Consider the following 20,239-nt stretch of genomic DNA (forward strand, 5'->3'; position numbering starts at 1 on the left):
CTCCAATCCTGATGCCACGTTTTTCTTCATAGAGCCCAGCCTCTCGTATTATTTGCTCAGCATACAGGTTGAATAAGTATGGTGAAAGACACAACCTTGTCACACACCTTTCCCAATTTTAAAACATTCAGTGTTCCCATGCTCTGTTTGAACAACTGCTTCTTGGTCCAGGTACAGATTTCTAAGAAGTACAATTAAGTGTTCTGGAATACTCATATTTCTCGATGTTGTCCATAGCTTGTTATGATCCACACAATCGAAAGCCTTTGCATAGTCAATAAAGCATGGATAAACATCTTTCTGATATTCTCTGCTTTCAGCGAAGATCCACCGGACATCAGCAATGATATCTCTCATTCCATGGCCTCTTCTGAATCCAGCTTCAACCTTTGGAAGTTCTCCGTCAATGTATGATTGTAGCCATTTCTGTATTACCTTTAGCAAAACTTTACTTGCTTGAGATATCAAAGAGATTGTCTGATGATTTCTGCATTCCGTTGGGTCACCTCTCTTTGGCATGTAAAGTGGAAGGTTAGTGAAAAAGAGGAAGGCTCTCAGTGAGATGGACTGACACACGGAGACAGCAACAATGCCTTCAAGCATAACAATTTGTGACGCTGCTGCAGGACCAGCCAGTATTTCATTCTGTTATAGATTATGTTCACTATGAGTCAGACTGACTCCGTGGCACATAACAACAAGCTGAGTAAATAATCCCAGAAACTGAGCTGTATGAAGAGGAGCACAGCATCAAGAATGGAAGAAGTTAACAGCCTCGTGATATGCAGATGACAATACCTTGCTTGCTGAAAGTGAAGTGAATGTAATGTCCTTACTGATTAAGATATTGCCTAGAAAATGCCAAAATAAATTCAGCTTATTTTAGTTATAAATAATTTTTACTGATGTATTGACATTTGTTTCCCCCAGATTATGTTTCCAGATTTTCTTCCCAAATTTAATACAGTAAGAGTGAAGGTGATGGGTTCTTAGTGACAACACTCACGCTTTTGTAGATCTTCAGAAATTTATATCCTCATTTAAAATGTATTTTTAACAGTATTGAGTAAATGGTGTCCTTGTTGTTGTTGTTAAGTGTCATCTAGCATATTCTGATTAACAATGACCCTGCATAGGATTTCCGGGAAGTGATTGGTATATTTGAACCTCCAACTCACAGTCCAGTGCCTTATCCCACAGTGTGGTGGTGGTGTCAAAGAAGGAAGAAAGCAGAAACAGCAAATAAATGTGCCTTTTCTTGATTGATAATTGTAATTACACTTGACAGTGTATATTGGCTAATAGCAACTTTGATTTTTTAAAACCTAGTCATCTTTTTTGTTTAATACCTTGTCCATTAGAAAATTTTCCTATTTCTCTCCCTCCTTCAAGTTTTAGTATCATTTTTTAGGGGTACTCTTCTCACCTTGAAATCCATATCCACATAACTCCTTCTATATGCACATTTTTTAAAAGTGTGCTCAGTGTAGTATCACCAAGCATGGTTCCAGGCACTGCCTTCACAGAATGGTGGGTGAGTGCCCATATTTAGGGATCCTGAGTGGTAAGGAAATAGGAACTAGAGGAGTGATTTAACCTCTTCTCATTCTTAGGCTGTTTAAGCTCTAAGAATGCTTTTTTAGACGCTCTTATAGGGGAATTTCTACCAGCTATGACATTTTCCTAAAGAGAGTTACTGCTTGGCCTATAGTTTTCAGTATATAAAGGGTAACATTAAAGGAAAGCATAGCATTAGGAATCTCTTCTTGAAGTTTTTATTCCTAGCCTTTGAGCTTCTTACTGAAGTAATTTAATTTATTCTTGAGTCAGGTAGCTGCTTCTTTGAAGCCTTTGTTTTCAAATCCTTTGTTTGTGAATCCCTCCTAAGAATAGATCAAAATGATGTTTACATCTGTTTCCAGAATTGAGGAAGTAAGAACAGAGTAAGATTTTATGAACATATTTAACCCCTTTTGTTATCTTTATTATATATTACAGTATTTGGTATTAGATTTAATCCCCTTTAGAAACTATTACAGTTCTTAACAACTCTGGGCATTTCTTTTCTTGGCTTGGGCCTACTTGTTAATTTACAACACTAACATGAATTAGATATGTGATACCTTTTCCATATAAAACATGAAATTACAGGAAATTAGCCAGGCTTTATAGTTAATTGTATGTTTATCCTTTATCCAAAATGCATACAGATTAATTTTCTGTGCATGTCTATGGAGAAAAGCGTAAGAAAGTGTGTGTGTATGTGTGTGTTTTAAAATGGGCCCAATGAAAAACCTTGGACTGCTAAATCTCAAACCTGAAATTTGTTTCCAGGGATTCTTAAACAATCAGAATTGCTTAATTAAGATACTGTTAGGGTAAGAATTGCAGGGAAAGACATTGCTTAAAGATGCTTTAACCCCAGAATTTCTGTCATTTTAGCCTTCTGATGTTGTTGTTGTTGTTGAGTGCCGTCGAGTCGGTTCTGACCCATAGCGACCCTGTACAGGGTTTCCGAGGGTGTAAATCTTTACGGGAGTAGAAAGCCTCATCTTTCTCCCGCGGAGTGGCTGGTAGTTTCGAACCGCTGACCTTAAGGTTCGCAGCCCGATTCGTAACCACTACGCTACCAGAGCTCCTTAATAAGACAGTAAATCTCTTAAAATTTTCACTTGACTTATTTCTTTTGTTGAGGAGCCCTCCATTTATCTAATAATTCATTTATACATGAATAACTTTTAATACTAGGTGTTATTGTTGTTGTTGTTATGTGCTGTGGAGTAGCTTATGACTCATAGTGACCCTGCACAGGGTTTCTGAGGCTGTAAATCTTTATGGGAGCAGAAAGCCTTATCTTTCTCCCACAGAACAGCTGGTAGTTTCGAACTGCTGACCCTGAGGTTCGCAGCCCGATTTGTAACCACTACGCTACCAGAGCTCCTTTTGATACTAGGTACTGGGTATCAGTTTATAAAGAGGACGTTATGGTGCTATCATGCAATAAGAACTTCTGGTCTTACAGTAGACAACTCAAGCTTTCCGGAGCTAAACTTTCTGATTTTAGGCATAAGGTTTAACAGTCTAAGACGACTTGTGGTGTGCCTCATTTTGTCCTTGACTTGAAAAGTAGATTGTGCTTTCAAAATAAAAATCTACATTTTTTTTTGGCAATGAAACAAGGTAGAATTATGAACAGGGAAAAGAAATGTAAACTTAGAAGTTACTGCATTTTAAAAGTACCAACTAGATTTCATGTTGATGTGTGACATTGAAGTTATACAGTCCAAAAGTAATGGACCTTCATGTTAGTAATTAGGAGAAATGAAGTATTTCCTACAAAGTTAGTATAGCGGATTTCTTGTAGTATTAATGTATAGTTGTTATCTACTTTGGACATGAGTGCTATAACTTCGTAATAAAAGTAACTATCCTATATAATACTTGATACAAGATGGATTTTCTTCTCCTTGTACTAAAAAAGCATGTTCAACCTTGTTTACAAAGAAAGAAGTCTTCCATGTTCCATACAAAGAGATCCTCTTCAGTATCCCTTTGAGTAAGTTCCTAGACTTTCCATCTTTGCCTCCTCCTTTTGATCCTTCTCCTCCTTTCCACTTTGGATGAGGATTTGGTATAGATTGGAGGCCCAGAAACTTTCTTCAAAAGGAATCTTATTGAGGAACATTTTGTATGGAAAATATTTTTCTTTCAGATAAGCACTTCAGAAGACAGAGGAAAGTTGTCTTTAATAAACAAGTCTCAGAGGCCAGTGTACTGATTGTACCCCATCTCTCTGTTTAGCATGAACTAAAGGAGGGACTGTTTACGAGTTCTTCATTCTTCACCATTGGCCTAGTAGTCATGACTGAAATACAACCTTACCATTTTTGTTGTTGTGATTTTCCTTTGGATAAAAAACTTTTTCCTTACACATGTAAATTCACATTTACCCTGTAAAGCCCATTTGGTTCCCATAAGGGTCAAACTGAAGAAGAATGGCACCACATTCATCATAAAGCTGTCTGTGAAAGGATAGTATCAATATGCCTACAAGGAAAATCAGTTAATACAACTATTTTAAAAATGTACACACCAACTTCTAAAACCACTAATGATGAAATTGAAGAATTCTACCAACTTCTTCAGCCTGAAATAGATCAAACATGTAATCAAGATGTATTGATAACTACTGGTGATTAAAATGCAAAGGTTGGAAACAAAGAGGAAGGATCAGTAGTTGGAAAACATGGCCTTGGTGATAGAAATGATGCTGGAGATAGCATTATATAATTTTGCAAGCCCAATGATGTCTTTATTGCATATACCTATTTTAAACAAAATAAAAGATGACTATATACATGGACTTCATGAGATGAAATACACAGAAATAAAATTGACTGCATTTGTGAAAAGAGACTATGAGAAAACTCAGTATCGTCAGCCAAACAAAGCCATGGCAGACTGTGGACCAGAATATTAATTGCTATATGCAAGCTCAGGCTGAAGCTGAAGGAAAGTGAAACAAGCCCATGAGAGATGAAATATGACCTTGAACATATCTCACCTGAATCCAGGGACCATCTAAAGGACAGATTCAATGCATTAGACACTAATTACTAAAGAACAGAAGAGTAACTTGTGGGATGACATTAAGAGCATCATACAGGAAGAAAGCAAAAGGTCCAAAAAAAAAAAAAAGGGGGCAAGAAAGGAGAAAAAGCCCAAAGTGAATGTCAGAAGAGACTCTGAAACTTGCTCTCTAGTGTAGAGATGCTGAAGCAAATGGAAGAAATATAGAGGTAAAAGAGCTGAACAGCAAACTTCAAAGCACTGCTTGAGAAGACAAAGTATTATAATGAAACGTGCAAAGACCTGAAGTTAGAAAACCAAAAAGTGAAAAACATGCTCAGCCTTTCTCAAGCTGAAAGATCTGAAGAATAAATTTAAGTCTTGGCTTAATATATTGATTCCATGGGCAACATATTGAATTATGCATAAAGCATCATGAGAGATGGAAGGAATACACAGAGTACTGTACCAAGAAGAAGTGGTCAATGTTTAACCATTTCAAGAGGTAGAATATGATAAAGAGCCAATGGTACTGAAGGAAGAAGTCCAGAGTGCTCTGTAGGCATTGACAAAGAGTAAGGTGCCAGGAATTGATGGGATACAAATCGAAGTCTTTCTACAAACTGATGAAGTGCTGAGGGCACTCCTTCATCTATGCCAAGAAATTTGGAAGACAGCTATCTGTGCCACGTGATTGGACGTGATCCATATTTGCATCCATTCCAAAGAGAAGTGACCCAACAGAATGAGGAAATAATCAGATAATATCATTCATATTATATGCAAGTAAAGTTTTGCTCACGATAATTCTAAAACAGCTGCAACAGTAGATTGACAGGGAACTGCCAGAGGTTCAAGCCGGAGTTAGATAAGGACATGGAACAAGGATATCCTTGCTGATGTCATGGCTGGAAGTACAGAATACCAGAAACATGTTTTCTCCTATACTTTATTGACTATACAAATGTTTCAACTATGCTGATCATAACAAGCTATGGACAACATTGTGAAAAATGGGTATTCCAGAACACTTAGTTGTACTTATAAGTAACCTGTACATAGACCAAGAGGTCTATTCAAATAGAACAGTGGAACACTGAATGATTTAAAATCAGGAAAGAAGTGTGGCAGTGGTGTATTCTTTCATTATAATTATTCAGTTTGTATGCTAAGCAAATAATCCAAGAAACTGGATTATATGAAAAAGAATGTGGCATCAGGATTAGTAGAAGACTCATTAACAACCTGTGATATGCATATGCTATAATCTTGCTTCCTGAAATCAAAAAGGATTTAAAATACTTATTGATGAAGAACAAAGACTATACCCTTCAGTATAGGTTGCACCTCAATGTAAAGAAAACAAAAATCCTCACCAGTGGACCAATAAATAACATCATAGTAAATGGAGAAAAGATGGAAGTTATCAAAGACTTCAATTTGCTTGGATCCTTTCTCAATTCTCAAGGAAGCAGCTGTCAAGAAATAAAACAATGTATTGCATTAGGCAAATCTACAGCATAAGACCTCTTTAAAGTGTTCAAGAACAAAGATGACAGTTTGAATACTACGGTGCACCTGAACCAAGTCATGTCATTTTCAGTAGCCTCATATGCATGTGAAAGTTGGACAATGAATAAGGAAGGTCATAGATGAATTGATGCATTTGAGTTATGCTGTTGGAGAAGAATATGAAAAGTACCATGGGCTTTCACAAGAACAAACAAATGTGTCTTGGAAGAAGTACAGTCAGAGTGCTCCTTAGAATCCAGGTTGGCAAGATTTCATCTCTCATACCTCAGACATATTATAAGGAGAGACCAGTCCCTAGAAAATGACATCATGCTTGGTAAGGTGGAGGGTCAGAGCAAAAGAGGAAGAAGTCCACCCAGATAGATTGGCATAGTGGCAGCAGCATTTGGCTCAAGCATAACAATGATTGTGAGGATGGTGAAGGCCCAGGCAGTGTTTCATTCTGTTGTGCCTAGGGCTGCTGTGAGTTGGAACCAACTTGATGACACCTAACAACAACAACTACAACAACAGGATCTCATCAGGAATGTAATCAGAGAGAAACCACTAACTTAGATGTGGAGAAGCTGATTGAAGGATGAGGTTAGAGTCCCAAAGACAAACTTAAGCATTTCATGAATTGTTCTGGTTTGGGAACTCTGAGTTACATATATAGCTTAGGTCATCTAAACATTTACTCTGCCCCTGAATTATAAGACACTTTGATAAATTGTGTGAGAAATGAAAGATTGTCCTTGGATAGAGACAACACTATGCATCATTTACCATTAAGAGTAGCAGTGATGATATTCTCTCTTCTGAAGTATTTGAGGTAACAATCTAGATCTTTTTGCTTCTAAGTTTTATGAACATTCAGTCTACCAGATAAAATGTATTCAGATAAAATTGCTGATGTAACCTGGGACCTGATATTTATTTTTCATGTATACTGTGAAATTAATCTAGAATTAGCATGTGTTAGAGGTTTGTTGTTAAGTGCCACTGAGTTCGTGCAGACTCGTAGGGGCCCTGTACAGGGTTTCTGAGGAGCAGCTGGTGAACTTGAACCTAGTGGTTCAATCTGACTTGACAGTCCAGCACTTTAGCCCACAGTGCCACACTAAAGGAGCACTTCTTCCTTTGGCTGTTAGCCTATTTCCTCACTGCATTACCCCCAGGAAATATGCTCAATCATGCCTTTACTACCTACCACATTTCAGTTTTAGTTCCTTCTTGTCAGTCACCACTAACACAGCAAAATGAACAGCCCTGATAAGATCTATGTTTAATGCCACTTTTTCTTGCTCCAAACTGTATATTTCTCATCAACAATGTTGCTGAAGTGAATATGTCTAGACTCCAGCAGAGCAAAGAGCTGAGGCATGCCACAAAATGCTCTTCATTTAACTGCAAGAAATGTACAGTGCAACGAATTATTTAATGTCTCTTTTCGCCACAGTTTTTGTAAACTTCCACCATGAGAAGGTGGGAAAAGATGCTCATGATTATATGATTCAGTTGTGAGTGAGTGTTAACAGTGATCATTGTTATTGGTCAGTTTTGACACCCTGCTGGGTATAGAATGAGAGATCTCAGAGGCAGGTGGTGAAACTCACTACCATCAAAGAAGAGTAAGGAGGGGAGCATGTCAATCAGACCTCAAGATCCCTATGCATTGAACCTCCTGAACCCAAGAATAGAATGCATTAACACCAAAAGAGGGACAGAGAAGCATCAGCTGCAGAACCAAAGCACCAGGCAGAGCAGTAGGCTTCTCAGTTTTCAAACAGTACACTCACTTGTGGGGTGGGTGCCTCTAGGCACTTAATTGGTGGAGCTAGGCTTGCTGACCCACAGAGCTAGAACTGAGTGTCTTTGGGCTGAGGCTTACAGCAGAGTGAAGTGCCCTTTGGGCATTTATCAGAAGTCCTAACAGAGTTTTGTAACATTGCTATAGCAGGTCAGAGGCCATGGAGCCTATGGCTGAGAAGCTAAAAACCAGAGAAGGTCCTGCCTGCAGGCATGGCTTAATGAGAGGTTGTCCTGACTGGAAGATTTATGTTTTGAGCATTTCTGACCCTAAATTATAACTTGTTAACTTCCCTAATAAACCCCACAACTGTAAGTATGATACCTGAGTTGTGTAGACATTGCAATGCATTATTGAACCCAGCTGAGTAGAACGCTGGGATGATTAGATGAGTTTTTGTTTTTTGTTGTTGTTTTTTTAAACACTAGGACTATATGTGATGAAATTTTAAGGTATCTTGGGTTACATGTTATTGTTAATAGAGTCAATTCTGACTAATAGTGAACTTGTATAGGGTTTCTAAGGAGCGGCTGATGGGTTTGAACTGCTGACCTTGTAGTTAGCCATCCATTTTAGCTGCCTGGCCTCAACATTGAACCCTGGTGTGACGCTGTAGGAAAAGCACTGGACTGCTAACTACAAGGTCAGAAGTTCAAATCCACCAGTCATTCTCAGAAACCCTATACAGTTATGGGTCAGAAATGACATAATGGCATACAACAAGAACAACAGCCTCACATCAAACCATAATATAGGTATGGTTTGTTCTTCAGCATTTTGCCTTTTATAGAGAGAGAGAAATGGCCACAGAAATTGTGAGCTGCTTCAATCTAAGTTTAATATGTAAAGTAAATATGTGTGCAAATGCTAGTAAAACACACAAAGTACTATGAAATATAATATGAAAGTGGCCAGTAGTTTGTTTATATGGTGATTATTTATTTCTTTTCAAGTATTATTTTAAGACTGAGACTAGATCTTTTCTATTTTAGGAAAAACTTATTTTCTTCATTGGAGTAGTTGAGAAATGATGTTGTGAACAATGTTGTTGCTGTTTCTGATAAGTACCTTTGAGTCAGGTCTGACTCACAATTACTCAGTATAGGGTTTCCAAGTAGTGGCTGGTAAGTTTGAACTACCAACCTTGCAGTCCAGTGCTTATCCTACATCGCCACACATGAGATGGTAGGAAAAAGAGTGTATTAAAAAAGAAAAAAGAGTTGCTTCCACCACTGATCCTTGAAATGGAGGATCAGCCTCTTAATCCCTAGGAGGGTGTGAGCTAGTCTCCTGTTTTACAAATATTGCATTTCTGACTTTCCACCAGTACCACATTCTTGACTTGCTACAAGACCACGTTTGATCTGCTTAAAGCAGTGCTTTGTCATTGGGTGGCTATTTTGTAAATAAATAAAATGTTCTATTTAGACAAAATCAAGATCACTGGAGTCCACTTTTGAGTATATCCAAGAATCAGATTTTTTGTAAAATGTTTCATGAAAGGGCTATTTTTAATAAAACCTCTCTAGATCATGCTATCGAGATATTCTACCACTTGAGTAATGATGGTACCTATCTTCAAGACATTATAGTTCATGTCACTGCTTCTTAATTACAGTTGAGATGTTATATTATGGCTACATTATGGTTCAGAAGGAAGTGTGCAGCCCTGAAAGCCACATCGGGCAGGTTGTTCTTGTGCTTCTGCCTCCTTTCAATGCCAGTAGAGCAAGCAGCACCTATCTGGAATAGGATGAGTGAGACAGAAGCCTTAGGCTGTGTAACACAATGACCCTAGAAAACTTAGCAGCCTTTGGAAGCTTTTGATTATATCTAGGGGAGCATCTGGACTCCTGGTGTGGCCCTATAGGTAAGTACTGAATTGCTAACTGTAAGGTTGATGGTTCAAACCCACCAGCCACTCTTATACAGGGTCACTATGACTTGGAACCAACTTGATGTCATTTAACAACAACAACAACAGCAGGAAAGCATCTATGTTTTCAAAGTCTACACCTGTTTATGGAGTCCTCGTGTGACACTGTGGGTTAATACACTGGACTGCAAGGTTGGTGATTCAAGCTCACCAGCTGCTCCTCGGAAGCCCTATACAGGGTCATTAAGAGTCAGGACTGACTGGACGGCACTTAACAACAACAACAACACCTGTGTATACTTGCTCATCACCACATTAGCTTACTTGTGGAGCTCCTCAAACTGTCATTTGAAGCAAGCTTATATGTTTTCATTGTATTACTTCGACATTATTTTCTTCTTAAGGCAAATAGAGATGCTTGTCTATTTATGGTTTTAATATTTTGTTTTTAATTACTTAAATAAGTCTATTTAAAGGAAAATATTAAGGAGATAGCAGTGTAGGATATTATTTTTTTAAAAAAAACACCAAAGTAGGATCATTATTAAAACAAAATTATCCCATTAATCATTGTGGGAGCTGTAGGATAAACACTGGAGTAGTAACCACAAGGTCGGCATTTAAAACTGACCAGCTGCTTTCAGAAACTCTATACAATATCGCTATTAGTCAGGACCAACACAACGACAATGTAACAACAGTCATTTAATGAGCATCCCACACCCAATATAATGTGGCCTTTGACATTGCTACCAAAACATAAGCTGGAAAGAACACTGAACTCAGACTCTAACTAAGGTCATGGCTCTTTGTTTAAACTGCAGTTTTTCTATTAACAGTGTAACTTTGATAAGTCAGCTGTTTCTGTACCTCAGTTTCTTTGCCTATAAATACAACAGCGTAAAACAGCAATGATCTTGTCTATATGTCATAGAGATATTGCAAAGTTCAAGAGAGAAAACCAGAAGCTGTATAAAATAGATTTTTAATAGTTTAAAATGCTATACAAATGTAATTTGTCATTATGCCAATTTAGAGCCTCACCGACTCAAAGGCACTTAATAACAACAACAATGTCACAAACTAAAGACCCCTGGTGGCATTGGACTGCTAATCACAAGGTTAGCAGGACAAACTCATCAGGTGTTTCAAGGTTGAAAGATGAGACTTTCTGCTTCTAGAAGATTTGCAGGACTGGAAACCCAGGGTCACTATGAGTTCAAATTGACCCAATGATAGTTGTTATTGTTGTTAAGTGCCGTTGAGTCAATTCCAACCCATAGCGACCCTGTATAGGGTTTCCGAGGAGTGACTTGTGAGCTTGAACCGCTGATCTTGCAGTTCAAACGGGTTTGCAGTCTGACGTATTAACCACAGCACCACACAGTAATTGTCAGTATGTCACAAACTGGTAGGAATCACTTAGAAGATCTATGTAGGGCTTTACTGACATTGTACATGTTTTAGAGAAGCATGATAGCATGCTGTTTCACCAATGTCTCAGAGAAGCCAACATGGAACGTTTTATTCAGGTCTATGATGAATCTGTTTCAAAATAAGCAGGATGCAGTGAAAAATATAATGTGGTGAGAGAACCTACTAGGATAAAGTAATCATGAAAAATGTAATGTGGTGGGAGAACCTACTAGGATAAAGTGATCACAAGAGTCTTTTCTCTGGAGAAGACATTTAAGTTGAGAGGGAGGAGTGTCCCTGTAAGGAAACACAATGAGCGAAATGCCTGAGATAGAATGAGCTACTGTTTCTCAGGAGCAAATGGTGGCTAGAGCTTGGTAAACAGAAGAGATGAGATAGGAGACGTACTCAAGGGGCCAGCTCACCTAGGGCTTTGCAGGCCATGGTTCGGGCCCTGGGTTTTATTAACAATGATTGGGTTGGCCATTGAGAACTTATTAAAAAAAATGATTCTGTCTTCTGTGTTGAAAAATAGGTTTGAAGGGGCAAACCAATCACATAAGCCAATTTAGGGGACATTGTGGAAGTCCAGGCTAGATGTTTTCTCCTGTTCCAGGAGAAGGATATCATACTTGGTAGAGAGTCAGCAAATAAAAGGCAGACCATCAACTGAATGGACTGACACAGTGGCTGCTACAACGGTCACAAACAACAGATCAGTGTTTGTGAAGATGGCGCAGAACTGGATAGTGACCCATTCTGTTGTAGGGTTGCTATGAATTGGAACTGATGCAACAACACCATCAACAAGGCTAGATATAATGGTATATTGCCTAGGATGAGGCTTCTTAAGGAAGTCTCCCTGACTTTCTCCAGCTCAGCCTTGGTCTGTAAAGTCCCCAACCCCCATACCACCTGGTATGATTCATATGTAATTTATCCTATTATGTTTCAATACTGTTTCACATATCCTGCCAAGTTTGTGATTCAGCACCCAAGCCTATCTCTTTGCCTTCCATCTAATGACCATTCCATAAATATCTACTGAATAGGTAAATACATATATTCATTGGTTCTCTGCAATCACTGTGCCACAGAATCACCTGGGGGAGATCCAGGGATATGAATTCCAGTCATACCACTAGAGGTTTCAATTTGAGTTGTTGTTGTTAAGTTCCGTTGAGTTGGTTCTGATCCATAGCGACCCTATATAGATTTTCTAAAGAGAAGCTGGTAGACTTGAACTGCTGACCTTGCAGTGCAAACCAACTTTTCCATCTAGCACATTAACCCACAGCACCACACCAGGACTCAAATTGAGTTGTTGTTGTTGTTAAGTGCCATTGAGTCAGTTCTGAACCATAGTGACTCTATATAGGGTTTCTGAGGAGTGACTGGTGAGCCTGAACTGCCGACCTTGCAGTTTAAATGGCTTTGCAGTCTAGCGCATTAAGCAGTATGTAACAAAAGATCCTAGGGGATTCTGATAAACACAGAGCCAGAATGTAGAACCAGGACACTAGGCTGATTCTAAGTGATTTGCAATTTTACCTGTGAGTGTTATCCCCACCCCACCTCTTTTAATGCTGTCTTTTCTTCATGAATGTTGAGGGCACAACAGACATGTCCTGGTTATCTGATTTAAAAAAGTATTTAAAGTAACAAATATGGAAGTCTATAGAATCCTTGGAATCCTGGTGTGGCATTGTAGGATAAACACTGGACTGTTAACTACAATTTCAGGGTTTCAAATCATCAGCTGCTCTTTGGAAACCCTATACATGGTTGTTCATAGGAACCAATTCAGTAGCACTTAACAACAACATAGAATCCTTGGTGGTACAGTGGTTGAGAGCTTGACTGTTATTAACTGGGAGGCTAACGGTTGTAAGCCACCAATAGTTCCACAGGAGAAAGATGAGAGTCTACAGTGCAGGGATAGTTGTACACATAGAACTATATCTAATAAGAGATCCAAGTAATTTGAGTGTATCTCACAAGGAAATGCTATCAATGAGCTTTCCTTCTGAAGGAGGAAGTAAATCACTGTTTTTCACTAGACATCTGGAGTTCAATTTATTGAATTTTTTTTTTTTGGAGGGGGGAGCATTTCTGGACTTTAAGAACACCAAAACAAGGAAGGAATTACATTTGACTCCTTCAAGCATGGAAATCAAAAACCCTGGCAATGGTGCGCTTTATGCAAGTGTTTTGATTTGAGAATGGAATGGTCTTTATTTAAGTATTTAATAATATAATTTTAAGGCACCTGTTTCAAAATAGAAACTAGGATGTTAGAGATAATAACAATAAACAAAAATTAAACCAAACTGGGCTCAGTGCCTAGTAAAGCTAGCCAGACTCTGAGAACTGTGCAAGGGATAAACTGGTAAGAGAGAAAAGGCAGCAATGGATAGGAGTGGTAACCACCTCCATTAAAAATGATAGGTCTTCAGTGTGATTGCTATTGCAGAAATCTGTGGAGACATCCGTCATGTAGGTGGGGTACCTGCCCTTCTCATATCAATGAAGAACTTCCAATGAACTTCCCTTCCTAACCATCAATTCTAAACATATCAATAATATACAGTGGTCCTAGATTATTTTTGAAGTTACATAATGCTATAAGTTACATGGAAACAAATGGACCAGCAGTAAAAACAGGCAATCACAACAGCTTTAAATAAAGTTAAAAGAAAAACTTTCGTGTTTCCCAGGATGCCTAAATGCCATATGATTTACATAAACAAAGGAGGAAATCCTCTTTGTGTGTTTAGGGGTGTGTGTCTAATACAGGAACTCATGCTTTCCTGTTATTGAAAAGCATTCTTTAATCTGTTAAGCACATTTTAGGACCTGCATATGTTCCAGGTATGTTGTTTCCTTTAACATTAAAACCCAAGAGCAGGATGCATCTATGAGAGAAACCTATCTGATCCTTCTTTTGTTTCGTAGGAGACACACAAAAAATAGCTAGCTTGATGGACAAAGCCCTGGGAAGACTGATAAGATGTCCTGAACTTAGGAGAATAGATATTCCTAATTAACAGTTTTACACATGGAGATATAGACCAGAGAAATCATTTGTAAATAGAAGATCATTAATTTTTTCTCTCATCCTAGGTGTTAAGAGAATGCTAAGGTTTTAACCATAAAAATAAATGTAATTGGTGTGAAACTTTCAGAAGCTTTTCTCCAAATAAAACTGAAATAAAGAGTAATAAAGCAAAGTGTTATTTGAAGTTTAAAAACATATATATTTGCTATATTCTGACTGTAGTAGCAAAGGGAGAAGAGTTTCTGGAGGCTATGCAAACTGTTTTCAGTTCTGGAACTGGTGGATTCTCACTAGTTGTAATGACATAACGCCTTACCTTTGGTTCTTTTCTCTGGTCCCTGCTTTCCTGCTTTAGTGATCCCAAACATTGAAACTTCAGTATGCTACGCTATGCATTCAAGAGTCTTATTACCACCAACCATGATGGAAGTAGGTGCTTGAAATCCTTCATTCCTCAAGAACTCTTTTGTCATCTGTTGAGCAGAGTTACTTCAATGTGTCAATGTGTTACTGACACCTGTATATGCTTATGTCACTGATGCACCATCTTCAGAAAGTCAGTGCTTGAGGCTGCAGTTGTCACAACTAATAGTGCTTTTAACTTTACCTACTTGGTAAAGATGGTAGTTGAAATGATAGTAACACCATTTCTGTTAAATATTAGTAATTCATACAGTTAGGACTCATGAGGAACTTCTAAGAAAAACTCTTTTAAGATACTGAATTATATCTCCTACCTCGAGGCTAGAGAAGTAAGAAAACAGAAATATTCAGGATAACTCTTTCCTGGTGCCTAATATCTCACATTAGTGTAAAGTCCAAGAGGTACTGCATCCTCAGCATGAAAGCAGGTATGGGAAGAACTTGACCAAGGCTGGGAGCAGGAATCTTCCTGCCCTTACAGAAATTGGGACTTGGGAACTCTTGTGTTGGGATATAATAGAATATCAAGTTCATTCATAATCACGTACAAACTAGATGCAAACTTGTTAAGTGCCTTCGAGTTGATTTCGACTGATAGCAACCCTGTATAGGGTTTCTGAAGAGCAGCTAGTGGTTTTGAACTGCCAACCTTGGGGTTCGCAGTTAAGTGCTGATCCTATAGCACCACACCAGGAGTCTTCAGATACAAACCAGATGACATATTAAGGAGAAATAGTAAAAGTTTTCTGTTTTTGATTTTGTGTTGCATGAGTTTAGTCCTTATTTTATCACTAAAGCCTGAAATATTTACATTGGACTATAAATTAGAAACTGATGTTTTAAGTGTCATTGAATTGGTTCTGACTCACAGTGACCCTGTATAAGGTTTCCAAGTAGGGGCTGTTGGGTTTACATGGCCAACTTTGTAATTTCCCATGGGAGCCAATGACTCTCATTCCCTTTAAAATTCTGCCCTTCCCAGTGGCGCAGCAGGATAACCACAAAGTCGGTTTAAACCACAAGATCGGCAGTTCAAACTCACCAGCCGCTCCTTGGAAACCCCATAAAGGATTGCTATGAGTTGAAACAACAACAAGCCTCTGTTCAAAGTGTTAATGTTGCTGTGTGCTGTCCAGTCAGTTCCAATGCATAACGATCCTCTACTGGGTTTCCTAGAGTGACTGGTGGGTTTGAACTGCCAACCTTGTGATTAGCAGTCCAGTGTTTATCCTACAGTGCCGTACCAGGGCCCATTCAAGGTATTTGGTAGTATTTAATAAGGTTGTTTTCATGTGAAAGGACAAAGACATAAATGAAACAGCCGTCACAAGTGTAAACTGCTTGAGAGCAGGGATTATAACTCCTATTTGTTTTGAACTCACCCTCATCAAACAATCACACATTCATATTCCTTTATATTCTTTCTCTTTGTCCTCTCTCCCTTCTCCTATGTCTCTCTCTCCCACACACACACATGCACACTAAGTGCCAGATAGAAAAAACAGTAAACGGGGAAACAAACTGACCTGCAGCCCTAATAATCTAGGGGACCTTTTTTTTTTTTTGGCAGTGACAAACAAGAAACCTACACAAGCATCCATCACGAAGGTCAAACAGTTTGAAGGCTCCACGTCTTTTGTTCGGAGATCACAGTGGATGCTTGAGCAGCTTCGCCAGGTTAATGGTATCGATCCTAATCGGGTGAGTGACTTGTTCAATGCTGAGCAAAGGAATTCTCTCTGAAGATGACTCTTTCTAATTGACCTTGGTGGCAGTGGTGGTAGTTTTTATCATTTTTACCAAGACTACTGCTCAATCTCAGTTATATGACTAAGACTTACAATTCCTTATAAATCTTTTCATCTTGTTTGATGGAGGAACATAAAACCATTTATAATGAAGAAATACTGCCTCCAGTAATATGTTCATCAGCATTCATAGTGCAAAAGAAAAAAGTTCAGATGATAATATCCATGGTTATCAATATTCATTAAGGTTTCATCTATCTCCTAATACACTAGTGGTAAAGTTTACTCCAAAAGAAAATGAAGTAAATGAATGGCAACTTTATAAAAATTATGCAGTAGGAATCCATTGCATTTAGCACACATTTTATGGTAGCTTATGTATTCAAATTATACCCCCATTTGCTTACACACTCTCACATCCATAATGTTAATAATGAACAATAATAATTGCAACTATATTCTACATTTTACTGGAGATGTTTTTTCTGCCAAAGTTTAGGGGCAAAATTAATATAGTTCAGTAATCAGAACCTGGAAGAATACTTTCTTCTTCCAATTGTTGTTGTACCATTGAGTCAGTTCTGACTCATAGCGACGCTGTATTGAGTATCTGAGGAGCAGCTGGTGGGTTTGAGCTGCTGACCTTGTGGTTTGCAGTCTGGTACTGATCCACAGAACTATACCAGAAGTCCTTTTGCAATTCTGAAGGCAGTAACACATGGTCTGAATCCAATACAAATCTCTATGTTTAGTTGGATTATAAAATCTATCATTATAGCAATGTTGTTGTTGTTGTTGTTAAGTGCCATTGAGTTGGTTCCGACCAATAGTGACCCTATATAGGATTTCCGAGGAGCAGCTGGTGAGCTTGAACTGCCGACCTTGCAGTTCAAACAACTTTGCAGTCTGGCACATTAACCCACAGCGCCACACCAGGACTCCTCATTCTAGCACTACATGGCCTGAATTCTGATGCAAGTCTTTATATTTAGTTAGGAGCTCTGGTAGCGTAGTGGTTACGAATCGGGCTGCGAACCTTAAGGACAGTGGTTCGAAACTACCAGCTGCTCCGCGGGAGAATGATGAGGCTTTCTACTCCTGTAAGGATTTACACCCTTGGAAACCCTGTACAGGGTCGCTATGGGTTAGAACCGACTCGACGGCATTTAGCAACAAACACAACAACATTCCTTGGAAGCCAGGATGGCTAGACTTTGTCTCTCATACTTTGACATGTTGTCAGGAGGGACCAGTCTCTGGAGAAGGTTATCATGTTTGGTAAATGGAGGGTCAGAAAAAAAAAGAGGAAGACCCCTAAGGAAGTGGATTGGCAAAGTGGCAGGCAATGGCCTCTAGTATACCAACCATTGTGAAGTAGGCCAAGGACCAGGCAGTGTTTTGTTCTTTTGTGCATAGGGTTACTATGAGTTGGTACCAACTCGACGGCACTTCTCAATAACAACCTATGAGGCTATAGCATCTATAATGCTAATTATATCTATAATGTAATAATATGAGGCTATAGCATCTATAATGCTAATTGTAATGGATACCTGTAAGTACTATAAGATATGGAGTTTGCTTGATAAGCAGAAAAATGTATACTCTCCATGTACCTGTGTGCTAATAACCAAGATGAGCCTTATGATTTTTGTCTTTGAAAACTATGTGATCCTTTATATGTCTTTAAACAGACTTGAACTGAAAGCAACAATTTTTGTAGATTGAAACCACTAGGTATTTCACTATCTCTTTCAGGATTCTGCAGAGTTTGATTTGTTGTTTGAAAATAGTTTTGATCAGTGGGTAGCCAGCACAGCCTCAGAAAAATGCACCTTCTTCCAGATCCTCCACCATACCTGCCAGCGGTACCTCACGGACAGGAAGCCAGAATTTATCAACTGCCAATCCAAAATCATGGGAGGTGAGTGGCCTTTTGTGTGGCAGTGGTCATCTTTAAACTCACTTTTAGATAAAAAGGTAGATGCTTACCAGAATAATTTAAAAAACAGAAAGGAAAAAAAATGAACTCTAAAGAGTTCATCATTTACTAAATCTTGACACATAGTATGGTTTCACTCTTACTCTAAAGCTGGTCTTCTTAGCAAAATTAAGCTCTTAGTTAAGAGTTTTTGTATTTTGAGAAAAAAAGCTACCTCTTTATTAGAAAAACCTTTGAGTTGTACAGATGTTGTCTCTTTTGTTGAATGATAACTTGTGCCATTTGTTCCTTGAATTGCACACAGAGCTGAGTTAGGACAATGTCAGCACTGGCAACATGATGAGGACTCTCTAGAAGGGGACACATGTCTTTTAGGTGACATTTCTTTTCAAGGAATTGGAACTGTATTAAAAATATAAAGGCCTTGCTGATTACTCCAGGTTTTAGGGAAGAATATTTATATCATTGGTCTTGATCTGTTCTTTTGGTCTTGAAAGACACGAAAGTGCTTCAACTTTAAATATTAATCAAATGTCAAATGAAGTACATGTTGTTGTTGTTGTTTTTGTTGTCATTAAGTATCATCAAATTGGTTACAACTCATAGTGACCCTGTATAGGGTTTCCAAGGAGTGACTGGTAGGTTTAAATCATCAACCTTTCAGTTAACAGTCCGGTACTTATCCTACCACACCATACCAGTACCCCAAAGATCATATGTTAGACACATTATATTTTCTTTTGAGCTGTATATATCTTTCATCAGAACATGGGGCAGAATCCATTATTCATTCCTAATAACTGATGTACACAGCTCCATTTTTCCATGAATTTGCTAGATGCTATATGGAGAACGGAGTCCTGGTGTGGTGCTGTGGGTTAATGCACCAGAGACTGCAAAGCCATTTGAACTGCAAGGTTGGTGGTTCAAGCTCACCAGCCACTCCTCAAAAACCCTATCCAGGGTCACTATGGGTTGGAACCGACTCAATGGCACTTAACAACAACAACAACAACATATGGAGAATACATCGTCCAGTTCTTCATTTTCCTCTGAAGTATATACTCTTAGACAGAAAGTTCCTTATATCATAAGAGCCTTGAGAGGTCTTTCTTAAGCATTAATGCAGAGTGTTTTATTATACTCTCTCTATATAGCGCTAGACATATAAGAAGAGGTGATGAGTGGTGCATATATTCTTCAGAGTGGCCACATCCTCTGCTACAAAACTGAAAACTATTCCACACAGATGTTAAAGAAAGAGAAGTATCAAAGACTGACCCCTTAATATTTGGGAAATATGAGATATAGCTTTCCATCTCTGGTAGCATAATGGTTATGAATTGGGCTGCTAACCTCATGGTTAGCAGTTCAAAACTGCCAGCTGTTCCATGGGAGAAAGATGAGGCTTTCTGTTCCCATAAAGATTTACAGCCTCGGAAACCCTGTACCGACTCCACAGCACATATGTTTTTAAGTGAACTGGGCTCTGAAAACCCAGACTTACCAGACTTATCAGAAAGTTGAAGCACACCAGACTTAGGACCACAGAGGCCATGTTTTCAGCAAGTGGCAAGTTGGGCAGGAAATCCTAACCTTCCTGCATTCTTCTTTAGGAGGCATTTGCTCTGCTAGCCTAGGTTCAGATACATTTTCCTATGATACAGTTTCCTTATTGATGGCAGGATGGTCAATACCTTGAACAGCTAGCACTTAAACACAGAGTCTTCTCTTCTAAAACCAAACTGCCACCACTCGTCTGTCTGTCGTGCTGTGGTGGATTGAGTTGCTGTGATTCTGAGGACTATGCCACCGGTGTTTTAAATAACCAGCAGGGTCACCCATGGTGGACAGGTTTCAGATGAGCTTCCAGACAAAGACAGAC

The 20,239-nt window shown here is 38.6% G+C and overlaps 1 protein-coding gene across 1 annotated transcript in view; it reads left to right on the forward strand.

Annotated features, from left to right (window-relative positions):
- Positions 1-20,239, forward strand: part of LOC102829266 (syntaxin-binding protein 6-like) — a 248,891-nt gene that overhangs the window by 154,941 nt on the left and 73,711 nt on the right. Inside the window, exons 2-3 of the mRNA XM_006835374.1 lie at positions 16,235-16,365; positions 18,171-18,336. Coding sequence (XP_006835437.1) covers positions 16,235-16,365; positions 18,171-18,336 — 297 coding nt within the window. The remainder of the gene's footprint in view (positions 1-16,234; positions 16,366-18,170; positions 18,337-20,239) is intronic.

This window comes from Chrysochloris asiatica, unplaced genomic scaffold (assembly GCF_000296735.1).
Source record: "Chrysochloris asiatica unplaced genomic scaffold, ChrAsi1.0 scaffold00017, whole genome shotgun sequence".
Lineage (NCBI taxonomy): Eukaryota > Metazoa > Chordata > Mammalia > Afrosoricida > Chrysochloridae > Chrysochloris > Chrysochloris asiatica.